This window comes from Orcinus orca, chromosome 3, assembly GCF_937001465.1.
Source record: "Orcinus orca chromosome 3, mOrcOrc1.1, whole genome shotgun sequence".
NCBI lineage: Eukaryota > Metazoa > Chordata > Mammalia > Artiodactyla > Delphinidae > Orcinus > Orcinus orca.
In genome coordinates, this window is record NC_064561.1 from 17,306,592 (window position 1) to 17,325,149 (window position 18,558).

Sequence of the window (18,558 nt, forward strand, 5' to 3'; positions counted from 1 at the left end):
CTAGCATTCAGTCTTTGGGTATCCAAACAAATGGAAGACAGAGACCAGGACCTATAAAGGTCTAGAAAAACGATAGACCACTTCCATTTTCTGAGGTTCTCAGTATACTGAAAACTGAAGATGTGTTAAAAGTGAGTTACAAAAATTGTGGTGTGTTTGAAATTTTTCCATTGCACCATCCTTTTCTTTCAATCCTGTTGTCAGTGTGTCTTTGTGCCCTCTTTGTCTAATGTTACTTAAGGAAACATCACAAATTGAAAGTTGAAATAACCTTGGAGGGTAGTGTTCTGGACTGTATTTGATGTTGGGTAACAGGGTGGCCTCAGGCTGCTGGGCCCAGAGCAGTGACTCTGCAGGAACGGTGGCGCCTGGTTACACAGCGTGATGCAGTCGACCTCAGGCCTGACTTAAGGAGCCGTGACGGGTTCCGTCAGCGCCGCGCACTCGCTGCATTGGGGACCAGGCCCTTCCCGGTATCTCACCGGACTTCCCACCCCTTCTTGCCAGCTGCCATTTGCCCCTCCAGAGAAGGAAACGGGATGCCAGACCCCGAGACCCAGGTCCAGGTCCAGGCCCAGGAGGGGTCGGAACCACAGAGACTGGGATGCAACGCCGGGCAGCAGGCCCAGCAAGGAACGAAGGCAACACGGCGCGGGAACGCCAGCCCGGCCGGCCCCGCCTCAGGGCGCGCGCCCTGGGCGGTACTCCATTCCGCCGCAGCCCGACCCCTTCTCTCCCGCCCAACCAACGGCCACTTCCTGCCTCACTTCCAGCCAATCCCCACTCTCCACGAAGAATAGCCCTAGGGGGCGTATGGGAAAGTGAAGAGAGCGATGGTCTCATCGACCAACCGAATCCCGGAGCTTGCGCGGGGGGGCGGGATTTAGCGCTGGCCGCAGCTACTCAGGAGCGAGGGGCGGACGCAGGGCCGGGCTTCGTGCAGTGGGGCTCGCTCGCGCGGCGGTCGCGGTAGTCAAGGCCTCTTGGTTCAGCAGCACGTGACGGTTGTGCTGCCTCAGCCGCTGTCTTTACTGCAGCGCGGGGCCGGGTGTGCGGGCGGGAGGAGACGCGGCGCCGCCGGCGGTCCCCCTGAGGCTCGAGGTGAGACGGGAGGCCTGCTCATGTTCTCGGGCCTGTGAGGACCCCTGGGGGCCTGGGTACGCGGCGCCGCGGCCGAGGGCCCGAGGAGCCGGGCGTGGCCGGGGCCGAGGGGTCCGGCTGGGTTTCGAGAGCTCAGGCCCAGGCGGACGCTCGGGCCATGAAGGGCGAGGCCCGAACCTGGGCCGCCTGAGTTGGGTAGCCAGGCCCAAGCCGCGCCGGCGGGGTCGGGAGGCGTGGCAGGTGCCCTAGAGCCTCTCTTGACCTCTGGGAAAGCTAACTTCTCCTTCTGGCTTTGCTTCTAGGGCTTTCTTAAGCCTGTTGTTGGCTGCTTGTGAAGCTGCGAGGTGTTCTGGTGTAACCGGGTAAAGGTCTGGAATAGGACCGGGCCTAGTCGGTATCCCTAGTAGTGGGGAAGGGTGATAGTGAGCCGAGAGAGAATGTTTAGGATTAGCATTACAGGTTCAGTATTTGAAAATTAAAACCACAAAGTGAAGACTGGACTCTGGTAGCCTGACGAGTATGGAGAATGTGCTAGAACACGCAGTGGTTGAAAAATTTCAGTCCTAACATTTACATCTATTCGGGGATGGGGAGTAAGTAAACTAGTAAATTCACAGGATTTTTAAAGCAGGAAAGCTCCCAAAAGCTCTCTGTGGGCAGGTTGTTTTATAGTGGAGGAAACTGAGGCCCAGAGCTCTGAATGATTGGCTCAAGGTCATGCGATTAATTTTATGATCACGTTGGAATTACTGTTGAGGCAGATTTGGTGTAGTTGTTAAGGCTAAGCCCTGATTCAAGTCCTTCATCAGCAGTTCGTTGCTATGTGAACTTGGACAGTTTACTTCCCCTTTGTGCCCCAGTTCTCTCCAAGTAATGGGTATAATACCTGGTGGAGTTGTTAGAATTAAATTGTGTATAAAAAAGGACTTTAACTGCTTGATAAACGATTGAAATAAATTGTTACGGTCTGAATGATGTTGGTCCACTACACCAGCATCCTACTTTTTGAGTTGGTTAAGCCCTGGGACCTAAAATCACATTTATGGAGATAGAGGAAGAAACTGACTTAGTGGATTAACTGCTGGGCATGACACAAGTGAATGCTGGCTGAAGGAAGTTAAACTGAGCTGAATATTAAAAGGTTGGGAGGACAAAGGTGAGCCACAGTTAGGCTCTTTACCTCTAATTTAGGAAATGGAACATTTTGCTTAATTTTTTAATAAGTAGAGTTGGTGGGTTGGGAGGATTTGATTTGTTTTGGTTTAGTTTCTTTTAAGGGAGGAACTGTATTGATCTTAAAATCATTCTGTATCTGTCTTTTGACAGTGCTGTTTAAGGGCCATGAATAAAATCACTGCTGAATTGTACATTTGCTATAGTTAGAGCAGAGGTAAAAGATGGTGTGGGGAGTTCTGTGCACCACCCAGGGTACACAAGCAAATAAGCGGGGGAACTGGATTATGAGATGGCCAGAATGAACTTTGTATTGGAGTAAATGTGTCGCACAACAAACAAATTTTCTGACCTATCTGATAATGGGTGTTAGCATCCCTCCCTACCTTACTATCTTAACTCAGCAGTTTCAACCAGCACATTATCTTTCAAGGACCTCGAGGGGTAAACGTTTTGACGGAAGTTGTTGCTGCAGTTTTGGCAATCATGCTCTTGCATCCTTTCAGTTACAGAGTTCACTTTGCCCTGAGAGATAGCTTAAGGGGATGAAGTGACAGTTGGTAAGCATAAATGCAGGCTCAAGAGACTTGAATTCCAGGCCCAGCATGGTAACTAGCTTAATGAACTACATTGGTTTCCACCTCTTTAAAATGGGAATGAAGAGTGCCCTGGATACCTTACCAGGAGGGACAAATAAGATGGTGAACATGAAATTACTTTGAATGGCATAGTGAACTGTGCAAATAGAAGAATTGGCAGCTCATAACAACTCCTAGGAAATAATAAAAGTGCCTGAACATAGTTATAACCTATATAGCTTACCGTAGAACTTTGTCAGTAAAGTGTATGTTGAATGCTTTGTTAACTAAAACAGATGTGCCTTTAAATTAAGCTTAACTGTGCGCTGTGAAAATTATTTGGAGAATTTTGTTTTTTAAATAATTTAGAATCTTCAGCAATGTTTTGCGTATCCACATCTTAAACCTACTTAGTTTATAGGAGAAAAGAAAGTGCTATGGAAAAATAGATTTTAATGTTCCTGTCAGTGAAAAGCAAAATTCAAAACTGTAAACTAGGCAGTAGTATATATCTGTTTTTAAGTGGATGATCATTTACAATAAAGACCACTTTGAATTTTATGTACTTTTTTCCCCCTTTAAGTGCTTCTATATTTTGACTAGATGCACATGTAGTAATATCAGAGGGACAGAAAGTAGTAGTATTAAAATGGTTATCTGCGACTGGAATCAAATTCCTTTTAAGTGGTTCCTTTTCAATCTAAGACTTCAAATTTCTTATTGCCTTAAAACTCAGCGTTTTAGAACCATCAAAACTTAAATGGTGTCACTGGGCAATACCTAGTAATAGTAGAAATCACTGCTAATGTTGCATTTACTGTAAGCCGAGTACTGACATAAACACTTAACATGTATTTTGTTTATATAACAATCCTAAGAAGTACATAGTGTTGTTATTCTCATTTTAGAGATGAAGAAACTGAGGCCCTGAAGTTATTAAGTAGCCGATTAGGGATTGTGACTTCTGAGTTCCTGCTCATAACACTATTCTATGTTCTATGCCTAACTGTGACCTTGGACAGCTTATGTAACTTCTCTTAGCCTTAGTTTTGTCATGTGTCACATGGGAATGATAGAACTTCCTGGGGTTCTTCTGAGGGTTAAATTAGACAACCTAAGGTAAGACTTAACATTTTTAAAGGGTATATTGGGACTTCCGTGGTGGTCCATTGATTAAGACTCTGTGCTCCCTATGCAGGGAGCCCGGGTTTGATCCCTGGTCAGGGAACTAGATCCCACATGCATGCCGCAACTAAAAGATCCCGCATGCCGCAGCGAAGATTCTGCGTGCTGCAACTAAGACCTGGCGCAGCCAAAATAAATAAATAAATAAATATATTTTAAAAATAAAAGGGTATATTAATAGATGAATGGATAGCCTACATGAAAGAAAGACTGCCTCATTTTTTATTACACACTGCCTTTTAAAAAAAAATCACTTTTGGGAATTCCCTGGCAGTCCAGTGGTTAGGACTTGGCCCTTCCACTGCAGGGGGCCGGGGTTCGATCCCTGGTTGGGGGACTAAGATCCCACAAGCCATGAGGCATGGCCAAAAAATAAAAATCTTTTTTTCCCCCCCCCAGAAACCTAGAACACCAGCTAGGCCACTTCTTCTGTTCATCTTTCTAATTTCTCGTGGATCAAAGGAATTAGAGGTGAAATTTCCTAACTACTTTTAAGAGGTAAAATTCCACAAAGGAAAGCCCCAAACCAAATGGTTTTAACACCAATCCTTCACAAACCCTTCTAAAAAATAGAAGAGGGAACACTTCCCAACTCATTCTATGAAGCCAATATTACCATGATACCAAAACCAGACAGACTTCACAGGAAAAGAAAAACATAGAACAGTATCCCTTAAGAAAATAGATGCAAAAAATCCTCAAAATGCTAGCAAATGGGATCCAGCAACATATAGAATTATAGGGCTTCCCTGGTGGCGCAGTGGTTAAGAATCTGCCTGCCAATGCAGGGGACACGGGTTCGAGCCCTGGTCTGGGAGGATCCCACATGCCGCGGAGCAACTAAGCCTGTGCGCCACAATTACTGAGCCTGAGTGCCACAGCTTCTGAAGCCCGAGCACCTAGAGCCTGTGCTCTGCAACGAGAAGCCACAGCAATGAGAAGCCTGCGCACTGCAACAGAGTAGCCTCCACTTGCCGCAGCTAGAGAAAGTCCGCGTGCAGCAACGAAGACCCAGTGCAGCCAAAAGTAAATAAATAAAATTTAAATATTAAAAAAAAAAAATTATACACCACAACCAAGTGGGATTTATCCCAGAAATGTAAGGTTGGTTCACCAAACTATAATAAAGAATGTAATATACTGCATTAATAAAGGACAAAAACCGCATGATCATTGCAGTCGATAAAGTGCAACACCCTTTCGTGATAGAAGCACTCAACAAACTAGGAATAGAAAGGAACTTCCTCAGCCCTCTTGAGACAAATAATCCCTTCTGTGGGATTCCTTCTGTTCCTCTTTCTAATTTCTCATGGATTAAAGGAATTAGAGGTGAAATTTCCTAACTACTTTTAAGAAACAAAGTCTTACAAAGAAAAGCCCAGAACCAAATGGCTTCACTGGTGAATTCTACCAAATACTTAGGGAAGAATTAACACTAGTCCTTCACAAACTCTTCCAAAAATACAAGAGAGAACACTTTCCAACTCATTCTATGAGGCCAATATTACCCTGATACCAAAACCAGACAAAGACTTCATAAGAAAACCGTAGACCGGTATCTTTTAAGAAAATAGATGCAAAACTAGACTAACTTGAAAATATTAAAGTTTAAATTTAATTTTAAAATAATTTGAGCCTCCCTTTGTTTTAAAGATTTTTTTTCTGAATGGACCCTTACTGAGCATAAAGATTCTGCCAATGAGAGGTGACAAATGTAATATTTTAGTGTTTGCCCATTCCTAAAGTTGATCAATTTTGGATTTGTTAAAATTTGTTTCCATTAAATAGAATATTTTGTGTTCAGTTGAAGTCTCATGTACATTATTAAATGTGTATAGTAAAATAATATGGACTTTTTTTAGAATGTGTGTTGAGAACAGAATTATCATTAACCAAAAATAAGTTAAATTTGGGAGAATTCATAAAGAAAATTGGTGGAAGAGCAGGAAAAAAGAAAATCACAGACAAATAGGGATATTTCCCTGTCCAAATGCTATAATTGTATATACACCGTTGCAAGGAAGAGTTAAAGACGAAATCATAGAGTATAATCAGAGGAAAGCTAATGTTTCTTGTTACATAAAATCATTCAGCTTTGTTGAAATATAGGAGGTGTACGGGCACAGTTACACCTTTTGGCCCATTCTGGGAATTGAAAATGTATTCACTGTGGTTGTACTAATTTTGTATCAAAGAATAAACCATTTGGGAACTCCTATGAAGTACTGGACTCTGATAGACTTTGTATTATCTTTTTATATTTTCACAGCAAGCCTTCGAGCCACTAATACTACTAGCTACATTATAAAATAGGGAAGAAAGACTCATGGAAATTCAGTAAGCTGACCAAGGCCACAAAGAGGATCAGGAAAGTCTAGAACCCAGCTTTCTCTGACTTGACAGTTTACACCATCACATATACCATACTGCCTTTTGTATAAGGAGTTCATTTTCTGAATCATCAGTTTTTAAAATAGAAAACTTCCATCTCTAGAATTCAAGATAAATTCACTCTTTGAAAAGTTAAAAGAGTGAACTGAAACATTAAAAGTGAGTAGATTAGTTTCTCTTGAAAAATCCTTCTGACTCAGATTTTGAGAACTGGGCTTTTTGCTCTGTCCTTGGGAAACTGAGAAGCAAGTCAGAAATCATTTATATTATTTATAAATATATATTACAAATGTGCATATGTTTAGCTCCTGTTTTCTTGGCTTTGTGTACGTTTGTCTATGTGATCCCAGAGGGTAGAGCTTCTCTGACTTGGATATAGGTTGATAATTATATTTTATTATTAAAAACAAAACACTTATTAACTGGAAGGAAGGGAGTAAGGGGTTCATATTTCTAATCCAACTCATTTCTGAGTCTTCCTCTGTACTTCTGTGCTTTAGAATTTAAAGCTGTTTTCTAGACAACTTTGATCAAGTCTAAAGAACCATCTATACTGATCCAGTAATAAATTTTTTAAAAGAAGATTTTAATTTTGAAATAATTATAGACCCACGGAAAGTTGCAAAATAGTACAGAGAGGTCTCTTGTACCCATCACCCAGCTTCCCCCAATAGTAGTATAGATAGATAACTATTGTAAAATATCAAAACTAGGAAAAAATTGCACTGGTACAGTCTAAAGACCTTATTCAGATTTCTCCAGGTTTTATATGCCCTTGTGTGTACATAGTTATGTGCAATTTTATCATGACACTAATTCATTTTTGAAATTTTTACTTGTTTGACTTTTTTTTTAATAGAAGGAAAATACTCAAGCTAGAGCGTTAAGTAGTACTAACATACCTATGCACATTTTTTTCCTAGTTAGATAAAAGGTTATGAGTTTATTTTGGTATTATCCCCCCAAAACCCCCAACATTTGATTAATAGAACTAATACTACAGAATATTCATAAACTCTGAAAACATGGGCAAATACTTTTTATGTTTCCAGACTTTAAGGACACCCTATATAGATTGATCCTGAAGGTCAGAGACTTTTTTTTTTTTAATCCTTAGTAACTAGTTGACACTCATGGAATTGACCACTATCAGCAAACATTCATTTAGTTTCTAACATGTGCTGGGTTTTCTGATGGGCATCATATATATTCTCCTTTAACCCTTTGTAACGCAGAATTCCGACAGTTCAGTCTTGTGACTGCCAGAAAACAGTCTTGAACTCTGCCACCCAGCATTTATTAAAAGTCCAGTTGAGAGAATTCACTGGTGGTCCAGTGGTTAGGACTCAGTGCTTTCACTGCTGGGGCCTGGGTTCGATCCCTGGTGGGGGAACAAAGGTCCTGCAAGCTGTGCAGTGCGGCCAAAAAAAAAAAAAAAAAAGATAAAGTCCAGTTGAGAGATTTATTGATGAGTATTTGAAGGAAGTGCAGTCTGTTCACTTCTCTAGAACCTAGAAATTGTAAGTTTTATTTGTAGATCAGTTCTGGATCAACAGAAATCAGAACTTGGACTATATAGTGTTGGCCCTCATAAGTATTGGTTTTATTGACTTAGGCTTTGCTCTAGTTAAAAACTCAAATTTACATATAACTTAAGGTATTTTAAAGAAAAGTTCACTTCAGTAGACTCATAAATATTAAAAGATTTTCTTGTTCGTGGTTTTGATTTTTAATTGCTGGCTCTTCTGGAGGTCTATGCCTGTAAGTAATTTGTAATTTGGCCAAGACAGGAATTTAAATGGGCCTACTGTGGGACAGTTTGTGGCATTAAGTAGCTTAGTCATGAGTTAGACATCCACCCAGCATTTGCACCCTAGCTCAAAGGGGCACTGCTGTAGAGTAACGGTCTTGCAGTGATAAAAAAATTAGAGCGAGAAAATGGCTCTTGGAAGAAAACCAGGAAATGAAGTGCTCCAAGAAAATGATGGCTTTCAAGCAGAAAGTAAAAGTATGGGAGAAACTGCTATAATGGCATTCAGGAATATGAGAAATCTTGTACTAGAAGAGCTAATGTAGCTTAGTGAGCATGAACTGTGAAGTAGAAGAGACTTAGAAAATGTAGTAAATGTTTATTTACTGCTGGAAAGTTACTCGGTTTAAAGGTACCTAATTTCTTTATTCACTTTTATTCCTGAGCATTCTGGATCTAGGAATCACTTGCTCTGTGGCTTTGGGCAAGTTGGGGGTGGGGGAGATGTGCTATTTGTTTTTTAAAAGCATTATTGCTTTGTTGCTGAGCTACTTGTTACGTATTTCCTATTGATAATCCTAGAAATAGTGGGTGACAACAGAGAAATACGCTCTCTGCTTAGGAGTCTGTAAATGTTAAGACAAATGAAGAGGGTTTTTTTTTTTTAATATTTATTTATTTTTATTTGGTTGTGCCCGGTCTTATGTGCAGCAGGTGGGCTCCTTAGTTGTGGCATGTGAACTCTTAGTTGTGGCATGCATGTGGGATCTAGTTCCCTGATCAGGGATTGAACCTGGGCCCCCTGCATTGGGAGCATGGAGTCTTAACCAGTGTGCTACCAAGGAAGTCCCCAAATGAAGGGTTTTAAAGGGAGAAAAAAGCTTCTGAAATCTTTTTAGACACTAAAATGTGAAAAATTATTTTGTGTTTCTAAGACAAAACCAGTATAGAATTACCAAGTAAGGTATTGGGAGACAGGAGACTTGGCCTCTGATCCTGATTCTGCCAATAACTGGTTTTTGGCAAATCAATCACATTTGGTGCATAATAAGGGAACATCTTTTTTAAAAAAAAATTTTTACAGAATAGTTTTGGATCTACAAAAAGATTATAAAGATAGTACAGAGTATTCCCATATAACCCATACCCAGTTTCTGCCATTATTAACAACATTAGTATAGTACGTTTATTATAATTAACGAACCAATATTGATAAATAATTACCAACTAAAGCCCATATTTAATTCAGATTTCCTTTGTTTTTACTTGCTGCCCTTTTTCTGTTCCATGATACCACACTACATTAGTCATCATGTCTCCTTAAGCTTCTCTTGGCTGTGACAGTTTTTTAGATTTTCTTTGTTTTTTGATGACCTTGACATATTTTGAGGACTACTGGTCAGATTATTTTGTAGCATGTCCCTCTGTTGGGATTTCTTTGATGTTTTTCTCATGACGAGAGGGAATATGGATTTTTGGGAAGAAGACCACAGAGGTTAAAGTACTGTTTTCATCATATTTTATCAAGGGTACATACTATCAACATGACCTATTACTTTGGATGTTGACCTTGATCAGCTGGCTGAGGTAGTGTTTGCTAGGTTTCTCCACTGTAAAGTTCTTGTTTTTCCCCCTTTCCATACTGTGCTCTTTGGAAGGATATCAATATCACTATGTGTAGCCCCCACGTAAGGAGTGGGGGGTTACGTTCCACCTCCTTGACAGTGGAGTATCTACATCTGTTACTTGGAATATTTCTTCATGGGAAATTTGTCTCTTCCTCATTTATTTATTTACTCAATAATATATTTGTATTGTGTAGATTCATGGGCATTTATTTTATAATTTGAGGTATAATCCAGTACCACTTATTTTGTTGCTTGTATTGTTCCAGCTTTGGCCATTGCTTTTTCTTGTGTTCTTTTGACATAGCCCCCATCACTGTGGGTGTTCTGTTTTTGTTTTGAACACTTCCCTTTCAGGCACCACAAGATGCTCCAGGCTCGTCTTGTATATTTCCTGCCCTAATCCTAGAGTCAGCCAAGGAACACTGTTTCCTTTTATTCGAGATGATATTGGAAACCAAGATCCTTGCTACTAGGTGTATTTATTGCTACTGGGGTGTAGCAGTTTCTTGTATGCCCTCTTAGCTGACAGAGCAAGGAAATATATGTGTGTATACTAACTGGTATATATGCACTGTGTAATCCTCTGTATATTAAGATAAACATGAATTCATACTATAGTCTCTCTCGCCCATTACCATGAGGATTATTTTAGCCTCTTTCCCTTGCTTATCTGTAAAATTCACACACCCAACACTGAAAGTGGCTCCCACAATCCATTTATTTAGTTGTTAAATTTTGATATACATATATAGCAGTATCCGAATTCTTAACCTGTATATTCATGTGAAACAACTTACTCAACTTGAGCAGTGCTTTTGTACAGTCTGGTTTTACAGACTCCACTCATTTCCAGAGTTACTTAGGTTAACATCTTTTCCCTCCACCCCATTCAGTGAGGTTGTTTTGTATGTTTGTAATACAGTTAGATTGTTTTGTCACATCCTGTGTGCCATCCTTGGATCACTCAACCTCTTCAATGATTTTTTAAAATTTTCATACATGGGGCTTCCCTGGTGGTGCAGTGGTTAAGGATCCACCTGCCAGTGCAGGGGACACAGGTTCACGCCCTGGTCCGGGAAGATCCCACATGCCACCGAGCAACTAAGCCAGTGTGCCACAACTGCTGTGCCTGTGCTCTAGAGCCCGCGAGCCACAACTACTGAGCCTGCGTGCGACAACTACTGAAGCCTGCACACCTAGGTCCCATGCTCCACACAAGAGAAGCCACCACAATGAGGAACCTGCGCACTGCAACAAAGAGTAACCTCCCTCACCGCAACTAGAGAAAGCCTGTGTGCAGCAACGAAGACCCAATGTAGCCAAAAATAAATAAATAAAATAAGTTTTTAAAAATATATTAAAAAAATTTTTTTCATACATGAAGATTCATTCTTTGTGCTATAAAGTTTTATGGGATTTGAAAGATGGATAGTGTCATGTATCCATAATTATAGCATCATAACAGAATGGTTTCACTGCCTAAGAAAGTCCCCTGTGCTTACCTATTCAACCTGACCCCCTCCCCTAAACCTCTGACTACCACTGACTTTTTTTTTTTTTTTGGTATCTAGAGTTTTGCCTTTTTCAGAATGTGATCTAATTGGAATTCTATAGCATGTCACCTTTTCAGACTGGCTTCTTTCACTTAGCAATAGGCATTAAAGATTCATCCAAGTCTTTTTTTGGCTTGATAGCTCTTTTTTTTTTAATTGAAGTATAGTTTATAGTTTATTTACAATGTTGTGTTAATTTCTGCTGTATGGCAAAGTGATTCATTTTAGATAGCTCATCTTTTAATTTCTGAACAATATTCCATCGTATGGGTGTACTACAGTTTGTTTATTCATTCCCCTACTGAAGAACATTTTGGTTTCTTCAAGTTTTGGGTGCTTATGGATAAAGCTGCTATAAACATTTGTGTGTGAGTTTCTGTGCATTTGTAAGCTTTCAGATCAGTTGGGCAAGTACCTGTGAGCATGATTGCTGAATCCTGTGGTAAGTCTATAGTTAGATTTGTAAGAAATTGCCAAACTGTGTTCCAGAGTGGCTGTACTATTTTGGATTTTCACCAGCAGTGAAATGAGAGTTCCCGTTACTTCACATCCTTGCCAGTTTTTTTAATCTTAGCCATGCGAATAGGTGTATAGTAGTATCTCATTGTTTTGTTTTATTTTATTTATATTTTAAAATTTATCTTTGGCTGTGTTGGGTCTTCATTGCTGCGTGCGGGCTTTCTCTAGTTGCGGCAAGTGGGGGTTATTCTTCGTTGTGGTGTGCGGGCTTCTCATTGCAGTGGCTTCTTTTGTTGCAGAGCATGGGCTCTAGGCTCGCGGGCTTCAGTAGTTGTGGCACGCAGGCTCAGTAGCTGTGGCTTCAGGGCTCTAGAGCACAGGCTCAGTAGTTGTGGCGCATGGGCTTAGTTGCTCTGCGGGATGTGGGATCTTCCTGGACCAGGGATTGAACCCGTGTCCCCTGCATGGGCAGGCAAACTCTTAACCACTGCACCACCAGGGAAGGCCCTCATTGTTGTTTTAATTTGCAGTTACTTAATGGCAAATGATGTTTTCATATGCCATCTGAATATCTTCTTTGGTGAGGTATCTGTTCAGATCTTTTGCCCATTTTATAATTGAGTGGTTTTCTTATTTTTAAAAAATATTTATTTTTTAATTTATTTGGTTGTGGGTATTAGTTGTGACATGCGGGATCTTTAGTTGCGGCATGCGGACTCCTAGTTGTGGTGTGTGGGATCTAGTCCCCTGACTAAGAATCGAACCTGGGCCCCCTGCGTTGGGAGCACGGGGTCTTTTTTTTTTTTAATTTATTTATTTTTGGCTGAGTTGGATATTTGTTGCTGCACGTGGGCTTTCTCTAGTTGCAGTGAGTAGGGGGCTACTCTTTGTTGTGGTGCACGGCCTTTGTAGTACCTTCTCTTGTTGAGGAGCACGGGCTCTAAGTGTGTGGGCTTCAGTAGTTGTGGCTTGCGGGCTCTAGAGCGCAGGCTCAGTAGTTGTGGCGCACTGGCTTAGTTGCTCCGCGGCATGTGGGATCTTCCCGGACCAGGGCTCAAACCCGTGTCCCCTGCATTGGCAGGCGGATCCTTAACCACTGTGCCACCAGGGAAGTCTGGGAGCACGGAGTCTTAACCTCTGGACCACCAGGGAAGTCCCTGTTTCCTTATTGTTGAGTTGTGTTCTTCGTACATTTTGGAAACCAGTTTATTATTAGATATGTATTTTGGAAATATTTCTCCTACCTTGTTTTGTTTTTTAATTCTCTTAAGTTTCTTTCATAGAGTTGAAGTTTTAAATTTTAATAAATTTCAGTTTAACCAATTTTTTCTTTCATGTATCTTGCTTTTTTTAATTTTTAAAAATTTATTAAAAAAACAAAACATAATGGTACAAAAAGGTTGAAAGTAAAAGAATTGGAAAAGATATACTGTGCAAATAATGTATCTTGCTTTTGATGTTGTATTGAAAACTCATTGTCAAACCCAAGATTACTTAAAATTTCTCCTGTGTTTTCATCTGGAAAGCGTAATAGTGCAACATCCTTTTTGGACTCCATTTGATATAAGGAGTGTGGGTAGGAGGATTGAAATGAGGGTGGATTTTGTTTCTTGGTAATATTGGATTTTCATTAATGAAGCAGAGAATTAATATCACCTTAAAATATATTGTCTTGAATTATTTGTAAGTGTGACCAGGTCTTTAACAAAACTTGAAATGTTTGGGCTGGCTTCATAGTGGCTCTTGGGACTAGACCTGTTTGCTGTAGCAATTTCTCGGGAATCTTGGCAAATTACAAATGTTGAAATAGCATATGTAAAACTAGCAGTGGCTTAGGATCATCAGTGCACAGCTATGAGAATCGGTTTACCATGGTTTGGCAGTAGTGGTTCCTCCACAGCTTTACAACCCTCTGGATAATGCGAAAGTTAACAGATATGTGCCTAAGACTTCTGAAAAACTGGGTCCTGCAACTCAGGGTGTAGGGGAAACGGTGGTGGAGCGAAGTGCATTTCCTGAAGTTTGCTGGAGACTCCCTATCCCTTTGTTGTTCTTGACAGGGATGGTAGCCTTCTACTACCTGAAAACTGTTTTCCTTTCATTGGGTCATTCTGCCTCCGCCACACAGATGCCTCCTTTCCCAGGATCTTTGGTCCACCAACCAGGGCTAGCTGTTCTGCAGTTGCACTTTCCCTCACTAAACCCTACCTGAATCCCCTATTCCAGACCACTCCCTTTAGTACCCTTACTGACTAGTCTTCCAGTCCTGTCTCTATCACACCTTCTCAGTATTCAACTACAATTTGTCTAGCATAATAGAAATATGGGATATGAATTCTTTGACTCTTATTGGTTGTGATAATGAGTAAATGATTGGGTTATTTTCATTTTACTAGTCTTAGTTATTAATATGTAAAGTAAAATTAGAGTAATACCTCAAGGGAGGTTTATGCGAAACAGTGTGCCTATGTGAAAGTGCTTTTATTAACTGGAAAACAAAGCACAAATTGATTATTCATAAACCCTAATCAGTGGTTCTCAAAGTGTGATTCCTGAGCTAGCAGCCTTTGCATCTCCTGGAACTTGTTAGAAATGTGAAGTCCTAGCCCACTGGGCCCAGCCCACATCTACTGAATCAGCAATTTTTTAAATTTATTTTTAATTTTTAAAATAAATTTATTTATTTTAGTTATTTTTGGTGGTGTTGGGTCTTTGTCACTGCGTGCAGCCTTTCTCTAGTTGTAGCGAGCGGGGGCTACTCTTTGTTGCGGTGCACGGGCTTCTCATTGCAGTGGCTTCTCTTGTGGAGCAAGGGCTCCAGGCACGCAAGCTTCAGTGGTTGTGGTATGCGGGCTCAGTAGTTGTGGCTCGTGGGCTCTAGAGCACAGGCTCAATAGTTGTGGCGCACGGGCTTAGTTGCTCCACGGCATGTAGGATCTTCCTGGACCAAGGCTCAAACCTGTGTCCCCTGCATTGGCAGGCGGATTTCTCTTTTTGAATTTTATTTAATTTATTTTTTTATGTAGCAGGTTCTTATTAGTTATCCATTTTATACATATTAGTGTATATATGTCGATCCCAATCTCCCAATTCATCTCACCACCACCACCACCACTACTACCCCACCCCCGGCAGGCGGTTTCTTAACCACTGCGCCACCAGGGAAGCCCGTGATTTGTTTTAAAAAGCCCCCTGATGCATGCTAAAGTTTGAGAAGCACTGCCTTATATAAAATTATGCTTAACCTAAGGACCGTTGTATTAGTCTGCTTGGACTGCCGTAACAGTACCACAGGCTGGGTGGCGTAAAAAACAGAAATTTATTTTCTCACGGTCTGGAGTCTGGAAGTCCATGATCAGGGTATTGGCAGAGTTGGTTTCTGGTGTGGACTTTCTCCTCGGCTTGCAGAGAGCCACCATCTTGTTGTGTCCTCTCACATGGACTTATGTGCACACGGACTTCTGGCTCTCTTCATCTTATATAGATTCCAGGCCTATCGGATTAGGCCTTATGACCTCTTTTAACCTTAATTACTTCCCTAAAGGTCCTATCTCCAAATATTACATTGGGAGTTAGGGCTTCAACATGTGAATGGGGGGAGGGGGGCACAGTTAAGCCCACAACAGCAATGTATCAACAAATTAAAAATTATTGGGAAAAAAAAATCAGGCTTACCTTTTTAAAAGGTAAGTAGTTAGCTCATCTCCCTGATTAGCTTTTCCTTGAGCAGCGATTTTCCAGCATCAGTACTTAGTCCGGATTAATCCACTGGTTTTGTGCTTCATTTAATTACTACTAGGCTTACCACATTTTGTCTTTTAAAAAGTTTTAACAATTGTATGCATATATTGTTTTAGCTATGTTTTGGGCTAATTTGGTTTTGTAGCTTATCCCTGGGAACCCAGCTACCATTTATAGCATTGTTTCTGTGAGGACTTGGGAGTTGTATAGAGTTGATTTAGATAAAAGTGTTGAATCAACCTGTTTAGTTTTAGAGAATCCCTTGTAGTTGTAAATGAAAGCAATGTTGCTGTGCCATTGTATATTATTTTGATAGTAGAGAATAGAGGCCTTTCCAGTGAATAAATGAAATTAGTGATATTCCTAGTATATTAGAAACTAGAGCAGAATGTTGACATTGAGAGTTTCTCCTAAAAACTAATACCAGTCCTAGGAAACATTATCAATGATTTTATTTAGCACTTTTTTTTTTAGCACTTTTATTTTCTGCACTGCCTAAATGCTAAGCATTTAGGAATCCAGTGAACTTTACCTTCTTTCATTTTGTGAAAACAGTACCCAAGATATGTAAATAAAAGAAATACCACCAAATGATATGTGAAAATCTAGTTCTACATACTGTTACTCACTTTAAAGGATTATAGAGTTTATAAGGAATTAGGCGTCAAATTCAGCATTGGAATAAGTTGATGTATAAGACACCAAAAAAAATTAAGCTATTTTCTTTTTTTAAATTTTTTAAAAAAATTTTTTATTTTATTTATTTATTTTTGGCTGTGTTGGGTCTTCGTTGCTGCACGCGGGCTTTCTCTAGTTGCGGCAAGCAGGGGCTACTCTTCGTTGTGGTGCATGGGCTTCTCATTGCAGTGGCTTCTCTTGTTGAAGAACACGGGCTCTAGGCGCGTGGGCTTCAGTAGTTGTGGCACACAGGCTCAGTAGTTGTGGCTCACGGGCTCTAGAGTGCAGGCTCAGTAGTTGTGGCACACAGGCTTAGTTGCTCCATGGCATGTGGGATCTTCCTGGACCAAGGCTCAAACCCGTGTCTCCTGCATTGGCAGGCGGATTCTTAACCACTGCACCACTAGGGAAGCCCCTAAAATCTTTTTTATTGTAGTAAAAACGCTTATCATAAGACTTAACCATATTAACCATTGTTAAATTCAGTGGCATTAAGTACATTCTCATTGTTGTGCAGCTTTCACCTCCATCCATCTCCAGAGAGAACTCTTTTCGTCTTGGAGAATTGAAACTCTATACTACCTACTACCAAATCTTTTTGTGCATCCATGTGGCTCAGTTTTTATATCTTTAGGTCTGCGGTTTTGGGAAAAGGACCAACTACCATCCATGACAGTCTAATACAATACATAAGGCACTTACAGGCTTAGAAAATAAGAGGTAAAGATAGCTGGTCTGTGGTTTAATATATTTTTTTGTTGAGTCTTAAAACACTAATTTAAAACCATATCTACACTTGATGGTCTTTGGACAAGAGCAGCAGCATCTAAATTAAGTGTTTAATGTGAGGCTAGTTAGCTCCTCTGTTACTTCATTGTAATGTTTTAACTCATTTAAACTAACCTGTAAAAGGGGCTTTGTCCATTGTAGAGCTCTTTACAAATGCAGGAATTTAGTTTGAAATTGTATCTGAACACCATAAATTTGTGTAGCCAACATGATATTCTATATGGGGACACCTATTTATGTTTGAGTTTTATTTTGAAATTTTTATTGAAATTGAATCTTTTAACTAACTGATTTTAGGAAAACCGCTTTATCATTCTGGATTCACTTTCTTTATCTGTAAAATGAACTACAATGAAGTTCTGATTTGAAAGCCTTAATTTTAAATAAGAGAGGGGTTAGGGCTTCCCTGGGGGCGCAGTGGTTGAGAGTCCGCCTGCCGATGCAGGGGACACAGGTTTGTGCCCCGGTCTGGGAAGATCCCACATGCCGCGGAGTGGCTGGGCCCATGAGCCATGGCTGCTGAGCCTGTGCGTCCGGAGCCTGTGCTCCGCAACGGGAGAGGCCACAACAGTGAGAGGCCCGCGTACCGCAAAGAAAAAAAAACAAATAAATGAGAGAGGGGTTAGTGATCTTACAAAATTTTTTTAAAAGGAGGTGATGCATTTAACTGTACCCTTTTTTATATTTAGATCATGGAAGGGAAGTGGTTGCTGTGTGTGTTACTGGTGCTTGGAACTGCTCTTGTTCAGGCTCATGATGGACATGAAGATGATGTGATTGACATTGAGGATGACCTTGATGATGTCATTGAAGAGGTAGAAGACTCAAAACCGAAAGCAGATACCAGCACTCCTCCATCTCCAAAGGTTTGAAGTGGTCTTTGAATCTATTCATTTTGCCTCTTGAGATAACCAAAGGATGAAGGTAAATTTTGGGTCCTTATCACAGGGAAAGCAAAATTTGCTAAAATTTTTATTGATCTCTCTGTCAGCCTTTGTTATATTGTCCCAAAGATAAGTTATATGGATTGAATTCGAGGGCCAGCTATGAAAGTTTGAAAGCAAATCAAGAGAATAGATCCTACTGAGAAAGGAGTGTTGCTGAATATTTCAATTCTTAATTCATTTTTATATTTAACACAGGTCACCTACAAAGCTCCAGTTCCAACAGGGGAAGTGTATTTTGCTGATAGTTTTGACAGAGGAACTCTGTCAGGGTAAGTGTTTCTTAGGGGGAAAAAATCTTAGAGGCAGACATCATATAAATAAGATGGGATAGTGTATTCCTTTTTGGATATTATTTTATATAGTGAAATGTCTAACTATTTTATATCTTTCATCCCTTTTAGGAAAATAGTGTTTTAGAACATGTGGTTCTTGCTTCCATATCTTTTCCCTTCACCCTGTATTTTGTTCTTTGAGAAAGTTGTTTTCTCTTGAGTCTTAAAAGGTGAAATTATTTCATGGGTTTGGTACTTTTTCTTACAGATTTTTGAGTTGAGTACAATATATTATCACTACTTGAATGACATT

General features: G+C 40.4%; 1 protein-coding gene across 2 annotated transcripts in view; it reads left to right on the forward strand.

The window, feature by feature from the left end:
• The first annotated feature begins 924 nt into the window (after window positions 1-924).
• Window positions 925-18,558, forward strand: part of CANX (calnexin) — a 32,132-nt gene continuing 14,498 nt past the window's right edge. The window contains exons 1-3 of one of the 2 annotated variants that reach the window (XM_049708234.1): window positions 925-1,101; window positions 17,716-17,892; window positions 18,169-18,242. In XM_049708234.1, the coding sequence (XP_049564191.1) occupies window positions 17,719-17,892; window positions 18,169-18,242 (248 nt within the window). In that variant the 5' untranslated portion in view covers window positions 925-1,101; window positions 17,716-17,718. Of the gene's footprint in view, window positions 1,102-17,715; window positions 17,893-17,913; window positions 17,951-18,168; window positions 18,243-18,558 lie in introns of those variants that run through there. The other variant, XM_049708235.1, reaches the window with a different exon arrangement.